The sequence below is a fragment of the Gadus chalcogrammus genome, chromosome 4, assembly GCF_026213295.1.
Source record: "Gadus chalcogrammus isolate NIFS_2021 chromosome 4, NIFS_Gcha_1.0, whole genome shotgun sequence".
NCBI lineage: Eukaryota > Metazoa > Chordata > Actinopteri > Gadiformes > Gadidae > Gadus > Gadus chalcogrammus.
This window is the reverse complement of record NC_079415.1, coordinates 10,465,305-10,476,650: the sequence shown is the minus strand read 5'-3', so window position 1 is coordinate 10,476,650 and position 11,346 is coordinate 10,465,305. Positions and strand designations below refer to the sequence as shown.

General features: G+C 43.9%; 1 protein-coding gene across 1 annotated transcript in view; it reads left to right on the top strand.

The window, feature by feature from the left end:
- Positions 1–10,209, top strand: part of rnf34b (ring finger protein 34b) — a 14,354-nt gene extending 4,145 nt beyond the window's left edge. The window contains exons 3-8 of the mRNA XM_056588552.1: positions 1,891–2,445; positions 5,715–5,777; positions 6,237–6,438; positions 6,916–6,945; positions 7,095–7,136; positions 8,157–10,209. Of these exons, the coding sequence (XP_056444527.1) occupies positions 1,891–2,445; positions 5,715–5,777; positions 6,237–6,438; positions 6,916–6,945; positions 7,095–7,136; positions 8,157–8,341 (1,077 nt within the window). The 3' untranslated portion in view covers positions 8,342–10,209. The remainder of the gene's footprint in view (positions 1–1,890; positions 2,446–5,714; positions 5,778–6,236; positions 6,439–6,915; positions 6,946–7,094; positions 7,137–8,156) is intronic.
- The last annotated feature ends 1,137 nt before the right edge of the window (positions 10,210–11,346 follow it).

Genomic DNA, 11,346 nt, shown 5'->3' with positions numbered 1-11,346 from the left:
TGATGGTGGTAATGGTGGTGGGGGTGGTGGTGATGGAGGTGGTAGGGATAATGGTTGGGATTGAGGGGATGGTGGTGCTGATGGAGGTGGGAGTGATAATGGTGGTAGTGGTGATGGGGATTATGGGGATGGTAATAATGGTGGTGGTGATGGAGGTGGTGGTGATGGAGGTGGTGGTTATGGAGGTGTTAGCAAATCATGTGCTGGGGATCGAGGTGGTATTGATAATAGCAGAGGGGGTGTGGATGGTGGGGATCTTTGTATTGCTACTAGACGAGTGGTCCAGGAGATCAAAGGTAAATCAACAACCGTGGCTAGACCACAAAGCATAAACAAATAACTCGATGTATTGTGCGTATAGGAAATTAATACTAAGTATCAGTCCGGTTTTTGCTCCACGATGAAGCAAGGCCTTACCTCATCACTATGTGCTCTCCAATAACCATGATCAGAACCTCCCCAGGCAGTGGCAGGCTAACGAGGGCTCCAGATCAGAACCTCCCCAGGCAGTGGCAGGCTAACGAGGGCTCCAGCGGCTAGCTGACACCCCTTGGCGTCCCTGCCTGCACCTCCAGTCAGAGCAGTTAGAGCGGTCCCCTCGGCCAGCCTGACGCCAGCCCCATCACGCCTTGTGTTTGGCCGTGCAGAGATGATATTGTGGTCCCTGGATAGCGCTAGTGAGCTGATAAACATAATCGATCAATTGGGAAATTACCTATTTTTTTGATTTTTTTTGTATTTGAAATGTAGTTGGAGTGTATATTTGGAATTTGTAGTTAGAGTGTTTTTTTGGAATGTTTTTGGAGTGTGTGTTTGGAGTGGGTATTTGGAGTGTGTGTTTGGAGTGTGTGTTTGGAGTGGGTGTTTGGAGGGTGTAATGCACTTGAAAGGCAGGGGGAGAATCCTGCTGCCGGATTGACCTTTCTGTACCCTGTCCGTTTGTATTTGTTTAATCCGACAGACCATTTGACTGTTGAAAGCAGACGGGAAGCACATGGCAAATGTCAGCACAGCAGCTGGACTTTCAGATACATTCACGATGTCTCTTTTTCTTCTTTAGATATCTTTTATAAAAGAATAGTGTATGGATAACGATCCTTCGCTTTGGGAGTGTGTGGTTCTAAAAGCATTATCAAGTCATTAAACGCTGTTTCATCCATATTGATGTATAATCGTTCTAAGCCTGATGGTAGAAGCTCTTAGTAAGGCAAGGTGTAAATAGCGCTGGATAAAATCTTGGTTCTTATCATAAGTCATGGAACTTGGCAATAGAAAAGTAAGGAATAAAGGGATACAGAGTACGGCGGGTTGGCAGGATAATATCGGGCCCGGTCTGCACACAACTTAACCTGGACCTGAACCCCCTTGCCTGGTCCTTAAAGACAAATCTCAAATCCCTTCTGTTAATAGACCAGAGACCCCGATGTGTTTCCACACCGTTCTGCATCCTTTGTCCTCGCCTTCCTTAAATCATCACTTGCTAAACGATTTTCGGCGAAACGTCGAAAAACAGGAAAGAACTTTAATCCGAAAACAATTGCACACTGATCCCTCCTCCCACACTATACTCTCCCCCCCCCCCCGCCCCCCCTGAAACCGGGTGGGACTTATATCTATGAAATAAATTACAGGCAGGGGGTGGTAACAGAGAACTACGTAGAGATATTGGAGAGGGTGCAGGAGTTTTATGAGGAGTTATATAACAGGTGGGGGGGGGGGGATAAAGGTAGCACAGAGGAGGTGCTGGATAGTATAGATAGTGTGAGCTGAGTGAAGGCTGATGGGAGCTGCTGTGACAGGGAAATCGATGAGAAGGAGCTAATGGAAGCGGCGGAGGGATTAAACAGTGGAAAACTGTTAACTCTTGAACCCCACACTTCCATCTCCCAGCACATCTGTTGCGACTGCAAGAAGAGCTTCTGCGCGCCGTGCTCGGTGCTGCAGGAGAACCTCCGCTGCTGCTCCACCTGCCACCTGCTGCGCAGCACGGCCTTCCAGCGGCCCCGCCTCATGCGGCTGCGCGTCAAGGAGCTGCGGCAGTACCTGCTGCTGCGCAACATCCCCACCGACACCTGCCGCGAGAAGCAGGACCTGGTGGACCTGGTGCTCTGCCACCAGGGGGCCGGAGACACGCCCGGACCCCTGGAGGAGGAGGACGAGGACGAGGAGGAGGAGGAGGCGGAGGAGTTGGCGGCGTTGGAGGAGGAGGAGGAGGAGGAGGCGCGGGAGTTGGAGGAGGAGCTTGAGGCGGTGCTTGAGGAGGTGCTTGAGGAGGAGGAGGAGGAGGAGGAGGAGGAGGAGGGGGAGCCGGGGGAGGTGGACATGGACAGTGTGCGCTCGCTGCCCCCCTCGGTGCACGCCTCCCCGCCCCTGTCGGCCGTCCCGTCGGTGTCGGGGTCTCCCGGGAGGCTGAGCCCCAGCAGCAGCTATGTGACGGCCAGCCAGGTAGGGACATGGGCACACTGTACACCGACAGACGCACACACACACACTGTACATACACTCACTCACTCACTCACTCACTCACTCACTAGGGATGGCGAATATGTAAAATATTCTTGACCGACCACCGAGCCTCATTAACCGGTTGAAACCGGTTAACCGATCAGATTAAAATGTGCTATTTGAAATAACAGCCATTTCGAGCCGCACCAGCCGCCTGCTATTTCCTAACTCTGCTTATCTCTCTCCCGTTCGGCCTCCGACTCACACACACACACACTCTCAGAGTGAGAGGCAGTGGCTCTAACCGCGGCACGACCTGTGTTTGAATTGAAACACGAGGCATGCTTACTGCAAGTTGACCGTGTGTAGAGAGCGGGCTCGAACGCCCACAATGGTCCGAGGTGGCGTGGACCTCGTTGAGACCCTGCGCGGGATTCACCAGGGGCCAATCGGAGGAGAGGGCAGCGTTAGCAGCTCATTTGAAACATTGCCGCGGCTAATTTAAGAAAATGACAGCTCCGAAAAGAGACGCCGCTTGTTTAGTTTGGAGGAGACGGAAAAATTGGGTGTGAGGGATCATTTTTTTTCACTTCACACAAAAAGATCTTGGAATGAGATGGCTAACTGGAGTCTTAGAGCGTTTAGTCTACTGTCCATATTAATTTAGAGATCTTATTCTCCGCCGCTCGCATGCGGGAATAATTAAGACTTGAGGAGAAATTAAACAGTGGGCTAGAGACGCAGTGTCCGTCCAACTTCCAATAAGTCAACGATTAACGTTGATACGGTCAACCATCGGTCAATTGTAGGGATGTCCGATATTGGCTTTTTTGCCGATATCCGATATGCGATATTGTCCAACTCTAAATTTTCGATTCCGATATCAGCTGATACCGATGTCGATATTTGGGTTATTTTTCCTCAAACCTAATTTAGGTAACATTACATATCTCCTGTTGTGGAATTAACACAACATGCTTAATGTTATTGTGATGCCCCACTGGATGCATTCTTGAATGCAACAAGGCTTTCCAAATGTTAACATTGTCCGTGCAAAATAAGAAAAATACTTCAACTTAATTTGAGGGAAAAGTGCCATGTTTATTTATTTTATTTTATTTATTTATTTTTCAAAAAAATCTGATACCGATATTGACAGATATTACATTTTTATGCTAATATCGGGCCGATAATATCGGTGGGCCGATAATATCGGACATCTCTAGTCAATTGGTCATCGGTTAACATCACACTCACTCACTCACTCACTCACTCACTCACTCACTCACTCACTCACTCACTCACTCATTCACACAAACACACACACACACACACACACACACACACACACACTGTACATATACTGTACATATGCACACACTCACTCACTCACTCACAGACTGTACATAAGAAACACACACACACTGTACATAAATACACACACGTACATGTACATATCTATCAGACTACATGTTAGTCTACGGGTGGTAGAAAATGTGGTCTGTCTCTGGGCAGAACTGACACACACACACCTGTTCAGTCTGGCAGAAGGGCTCAAGAAGTCGGTCGTGTTTCTTACACATCGCCCGTAAAACATGTAGTCTACGGGCGGTAGAAAAAAAACACCTTGTTGGGGTAGCAAACCTTCTGTACAAATACGTGTGCTGTATGTACAGTATGCGACCAGACCAGACTGCACAGGGTTTAATTCCTCTGCCTGTTTTTAGGTGCGTTACACTGAGCTGCTTATGTAATTCTCCAGCTGATCCTGTATGTGCCACAGCTGTAGCCAGGCAGGCCAGGCACTACAGCGTACCTTCATGTAACCCTTCCTTGTCCCCCAAAGTCCTCGGGCGGTGAACATGCCTTTGGAATTAGCCAGAGAGCCATTAGCGACGACGTCCCTGAGCTCCATACGGAGGAATGTCTTGCTTTCCCTGGCAATATCAGAGGAGGTCAGATGGGAGAGAGACAGCGAGAGCTGGGCCCCATTGGTAATTAAATAGGGGCTCATGGTCAGGTGTGATGTCACACATAGTGCTGTCTTCAAGCCATTAGCTTATTGCTTTCCGCGCGGCTCAACGTGCCAGGGAACGCCTCGTGATAATCTCTCTTAAACACCTTCACTTAGGAAGCAGCTAGCCACCGAGTTGGCTAACTCTGTTGTTGTTCTACCTAAGTTGCTACTTCTAATACTACTATTACTAATGCTACTGAGACCACTACTACTATTTTTAATGATACAACTAGTACTACTATTACTAATGCTACTATGACTACTACTACTATTACTAATGATACAACTACTACTATTATTACTAATGAAACTTCTACTACTACTACTATTACTACTATAACGAATGCTACTACTACTGCTCCTATTACTATTACTGCTTCTTGTGCATGAGACAACAGCTCTGTATCATTCCTCTAATCACCACTTATTGATTTTTTTTATCGATTAGGCTACGCTGTTGGGATTGTTGTTGTTGTTGTTGCAGCTGATCACAGCATTTTGTTGTGAAATGGAAGTGTGTAGGGTCAACACACACACACACACACACACACACACACACACACACACACACACACACACACACACACACACACACATTTGACCTCCACACTGCTTGTATTTGCATTTTATGGACTTATGCCTGAGTAGAGAACTATAAAGCATCCCTACTAGACACATTGATTACCTTACCTCTGCCAACCTCTTATTAAATCAAACTATAAGTCCTAGACATTGATTAAATATACAATTTTTGAATCAAGATTATAAATCACACTTTAACTCCTAGACATTGATTGACTAACCCCTGCTTGAATTAAGTTAATAAATCAAACTATAAATCCTAGAGATTGATTAAAAAACCTATTTTTAAATCAAAATAATAAATCACAAGATAAATCCTAGACATTGATTAAATCAAGATAATCAATCCAACTATAACTCCTAGATATTGATTAACTTACCTCTGCCTTAATCAAGTGTTTCAAGCGTAATTGAGTAATTGAGGAGCTAACACCTTATTTCCACGGGTTTAGTGATAATAATCGTTTTGTAGTCTGACCATATGAAATATGGTTTTGAATTCCCTTTTATTGATCATGGGGCTGTCTGCGGAGAAGGCCTCGTGCTTGATCGATGCGATATTAAAACCCGTGACCTCACCCCTTTCCCTGCGTCGTGTTCATCCTGACGTTATGTTGGTCTGGATCGATGTCCCCTACTCATGTGGTGTCCCCCGTCTCCCTCCCTGCAGGGGCACGGGAGCACTCCCACCGTTTCCCTGCTCAACCTGGAGGAGACTGAACACATCATGGAGGTAACCACATTCACGGCTGCAGGAAATGAGAATCGCCCTGTTTACGAAAACACATTTCCAAAATATCCCCCGTTAATGTCGTCTTTCTCCCTTTTTTTAAGATTATTCCTATTTGATAACCCTAAAAATAGGACAAAATTTGTTTAGCTGATTATTTTTTTAAACAGGAAAAAAATAACCATTTGAGATTAAGTTACCTTTGCTGTGGTTGCCGACTTGTGGAAGGTGGCTCCACTTTCAATAAGTAAAATCTGATCATGTTTCCCTACGACTTTCCACCGGTGATACTTTAATTTACTCAGTTAACGCCCTAAACATCCAGCTGTCATTAAGCCAACTCCAGCCTAACCATAAGAATTTCCGCGCAAGAAGACACAGAGAGAACCATACTTCCCATCACCATAACAAACCCCAGAGCACCTCTTTCCATCCTCACTCCCTCCGTCTCTCGTTCCTCAGGTGAGCCCGGCCACCCAGAGAAGGATCCGGGCGTCGCTGTCCGACCTGGACACGGAGGAGGCCATCGAGATGCTGACGGTACGCCAGCTGAAGGAGATCCTGGCCCGCAACTTCGTCAACTACTCGGGCTGCTGTGAGAAGTGGGAGCTGCTGGAGCGCGTCCACCGACTGTACAGAGAGAACCTGCAGAACAGGAAATCCAGTAAGGACCCCCCCCCCCCCCCCCCCCCCCCCCCCCCCCCCAGTGGGTGCACCCCGTTATAAATGCACGCATATCGCAACATTTACATTTACATTTAGGGCATTTAGCCGACGCTTTTATCCAAATGGACTTACAATAAGTCAGAAGAAAGGGAAACAATGTAATGCTGTCAGTACAGTAAGGATGTATCATTTACATAGATCCAAGTGCCAAGCACTTGGATCTTACAATCGTTAGGTTAACCCATTCCCTGTATGCAACAAAGATAGCTAGGATAAGATGCTGCCCGATGCTAAGTACTATTTTGAAGTGCAAGGACGTACAACATGCAATAAGTGCGTACATTAAGTGTCAGGACGTACAATAACAATAAGTGCTTAAGAGAAGTGTGTTGGGGTAAGGGGTGAGGCTATGCAGAGTCTAGGTGAACTCTGAACGTCGCTAGATCGTGACCTGAGATGTTTTTCTCTCTTCTAGTGGAGAATGTCAGCAACCCTATAACAGCAGGTAAGAGTTTTTACCCTGATCATTTTGTTAAATATTCAATCAAACGTTATTTATTAACTGAAAATAATTATGCAGTATTCTATATGGTGGAGTCGTTGAAAGTTGTGTATTGCTGCAGAATAATAATTATTGTTTGTATTTTCTTCAAGTTGTAGCCTATCCCCCATCCATCTGCAACAGTGGCGTTGGAGGTAAGACCGTGGGTCTAAAGGCCTCCACCTGCTCCTCTCCTGGCACTGACACACTGTGCTGTAAAGTTGTTGTAATGCATCTAGTCATATTGTAGAGGAGCCCATCCCAAAGTCCTCCTGGATATAAACATAACATCATTCATTATATAAGGAGCTTCCTGCTCATTTCCTTCCCACTTAGTCATTTAATTCCCCGGACACTCTCCGACTTTGTGTCGAGGTGCTGGTCCTCTTTTGTCTTTCATTGCATCTCAAAGGACCAAAGCCGTTACATACCACCATGTTATTCATTTACAACGACTTACCAATCTCTACAGAGTCGGTTAAGACCCCTCCTGCCTTCGTCTTTATACTGAAGCTGTCTTGAAGCTTTAGTATTTAAAGCTTTTAGTCTTTAGAGCTAAATCACCACCCCATTCCTATTCACCACCCAGTCATTTAGCAGAGGCCTTTATCCTTCACTGCTTGCAAGTGAATTGAAATGCATGTCATGACTGAGCCTTTCGGGTATAAAGGCTTTTTAGCTCGAGCATGCCTACAAGAAACACCCGGTGACATCGGGGATTGCACCCCAGTCCCTTCCGACCCCCTAGCCACTACACCATCACATAAAATGCCTTTAAGGTTTTTGCACCATCTTCCTGGAATAACCTGCAGGGGCAGCTGAAGCTTCAGGACCTAGTAACTCTCAGTGAATTTAAAGCTGTTGTTAAGAGTTTGACATCGGAATCCATTGGAAACTGCAATTGTTTTAGACAATGATCTTTATGTATTATCACTATTGCACTTAGTATTGAACTTGTATTTTGTCTTGTGTTTTATGTTGGAACTGTGTACTGCAGTCCATCTTGGACAGGTCTCTCTTGTATAGAGATTTTAATCTCAATGAGACTAACCTGGTTAAATAAAGGATATGATAATAATAATAATAATAATAATAATAATAATAATAATCATGCAGTAGCCCCTCGTTGAAATGAAAAACCACAGCTCTGGCCCTCCCCCCTTCCCCTCCCTCAGACGGCGTGCGCTCTCCGCTGGCGTCGGACGAGAACCTGTGTCGCATCTGCATGGACGCCGTCATCGACTGCGTGCTGCTGGAGTGCGGTCACATGGTCACGTGCACCAAGTGCGGCAAGCGCATGAGCGAGTGCCCCATCTGCAGGCAGTACGTGGTGCGCGCCGTGCACGTCTTCAAGTCCTAGGCCGACCGAGCACAAAACCCATCCCCAAACGGGACAGAAACGGCCGCCGCTACCGCCGCCACGCCACGGCGTCGTCGGACCCCCCGGGGGTCACACGTTGAAGCCGTGAGCTGATTGGTTAGAATTAGCATGTCCACTTGGTCCAACCCCAACCCCCCACACTTCCCTGATCTCTTAGGGTTTGGGGCGGATGAAACGAAATTGCCTAAAGATCATCCCCTTGTTTTTTCTGATTCCAAATCTATTCCCAGTTCCGCTCCCCCTCTACTCCATTCCTACTGGCCGACACTGCAGTTGACTGTCATTGGCTGCACTGGGACACTCCCACTTTTTGCTCGGCAGTCTCTGGAACAGTCGGACCTCACGCCACTGTACTGTGGAAGACGCAGCGCGGCGTTTGGGATCTCACCTCTGTTGTTGTTCTAGATGACACGTCCCCATGGGACAATTGAAGTGGATCTGTTGTTGTTGTGCTTGTTGTTGTTGTTGTTGGCGAGGAGAAGAGGACAACGGTATTCCCGTGGGTTGGATGGAAGTGGACATAGTTTACACGTTCATGTCCACTCTGTGTGCCCCCTTCCCCCTCTGTGTTGTCCAAATGTTTCAATATAAAAAACGGCGACGCACACTTGTGTGTGTGTTTCAAACTGTCATGTGTCTAGACTTGAATCACCATGTACCCGGTGAGGGCCAAACTCCATGCCTTCAGACAACTAACATTTGTAGTTTCTTTGTACGTTTTCCGATATATGCATCTCATGACCAGCAAGCACCATAAGATAGTTGATATGTGTTTATATTTATTTTTATTTAAACCCTTTGGATTCAATCTCGTCAATTCCTTTTTTTCTATATGCTATTGCTCAGTTAACTATGTTTATTAACGGTTAATCTGGTTAATTTAGCTTGATTGCTTTACATTGCGCTGTTGGTTCTCTTTCACATTTTATTTATGATCAGATGCCCTGATGTAAAAGCCTACGTTTTCTTTTTATTATTTTCATTTACACCAAGCAATGCCATCGTACTCGAGGTGTCTAAAGTATGTAATCTGTTTGTGTTGTCCATTCGTGTTTCCAAACTACTATCGGTATCAAAGTAGGTGCTTTTTAAAACTCCGTCTTCTGAGATTATGAATTATATCTATATTATAGTTTTTTTGTCATGTTGTCGAGATTGTCTCATACTTTGAAAGAGGGGGGCAGATTCCCCAACACCTGGTTTACGTTAACCTGTTTATGCAATTTTAAGATTTGTTTTTGTCATAAGATCAAGTTTACTTAAATGTTTTTTCAAAAAAAATTCTATTTATGACTTGCGGCATGTTGACATAAGACCAATGCTTATTTCTGTTGAGTGAATCGCATTGGTAGATCGGTGTTTACTGATAAGTTATTAAATGTATACGTTTTTTTTCCAATTTTCTTCGGGAGACCTATAACATGTTTTTCCAATGTTGAATTAGCATAGAAGATAGAAGAAAGAAAAAAAGAAACAAGCATCAGAATGTATTCCCCTGAGTTAGACGAGATGGGTTTGTTGCCGTTATGTCATGCATCGCATTTTTTCTGAGGCGACATCGGAAAATTGCATCAGATGCTTTTTTCGTTTTCCCGTTAGTTCCGTTCCTAGTCCACTACAAAAGGTGACTACTTGTCCAACAACGCACAGTGTTAGCCTGACTGTCCCTGCTGCTGGTCCTCCAAGATGTCACTCGTGGGCAGCTATTACGCGGTGGAACAAACCTCATCAGCACTGTCTCATGCTCCAGGATATTTATATTTTGGAAGGTGGAACATTTTATTTTGTTAAAACGAGAAAAAAAATGATTTATTAGATTCAAATAATAAATACAATACTTAAATCCAGCCAGGAGAAATGGTGCTTTGTCTTTATACCAACCTTACAATTCACATATTCAAGAGTTTACTTTCAATTTTCTATATTTTTTTGTGGAAAACACCCAAAACATATAGCTGGCACATGGCCAAATGGCCAAACTATTATTCAAATTATTCATTTCACGGTTTTGGGCATAGAAACATGAATTGGAAACTATTGATATAATAAATAAACAAAACAGAAACCCTTAGTTAACTAAGCGTAGACATTGGTTAAAAGATATCTTGGGTAGTGTTTATTTCTTCATAAAACTTTATGTATACATTATATACCACTCATTCACATAGATGCACTATATTATGTTATACCATTCAATCGGATATATGTCTTCTATAACATTATGTAACACTTATAAAACTATTCAGCAGACATGACTACATTTATTAACCCCTTCACCCGTTCATAACTCAAAAGATATTCCAGTTAAGGCGGTAATTGTAGTCGCTAGTCTTCCATCAACCTTGAACAGAAATAACCACAGCTAGAAAACAACAGTCATAAATATTATCAATGCTGTTATAAATGTCGAATCGTTTACAGATTTGTGTAAAAAACAAGATAACCTTTAAAAGTGAAAATAACGCAATGCGCTTTAACGAATGTTTGTTATTAGATGAATCAGTGCCTTTTTTATTGCCCTGCCTTAAATTAGTCTTACTCTGTAAGTGTCCATTATTTAACATTGCAAATTTGGCTTACAAGTGAACAAACTTTGGAAAATAAGCACCACATAAAAAAAAGTACTTTATCAGCAAAAAATATCCTTGACAAATAAAAATCTAAATCAGTGATGAAAGTCTATAAGAAATTTTAACAGCATAAAGTAATAATTATAGTAATTATTAATTACTATTAGGTACAACAGTGCATCAAATATTGCACATAAAAGATATGAAATACTTTCTGATACAAAAATATTTTTTTTCAGCAATGCAATAACCTTGCATTAGAACAGTTAACTCTATGCACAACAAAACGCACATACATTGTCATTCTGTAATACAATATAACAAAGAAAAGCTGGAAAGGTGCAGAGGTTTTAGGAATACAAACGACAAAGAAACATCCAAACCAATGGATGCTATTCTAATGTTTCTATTGTT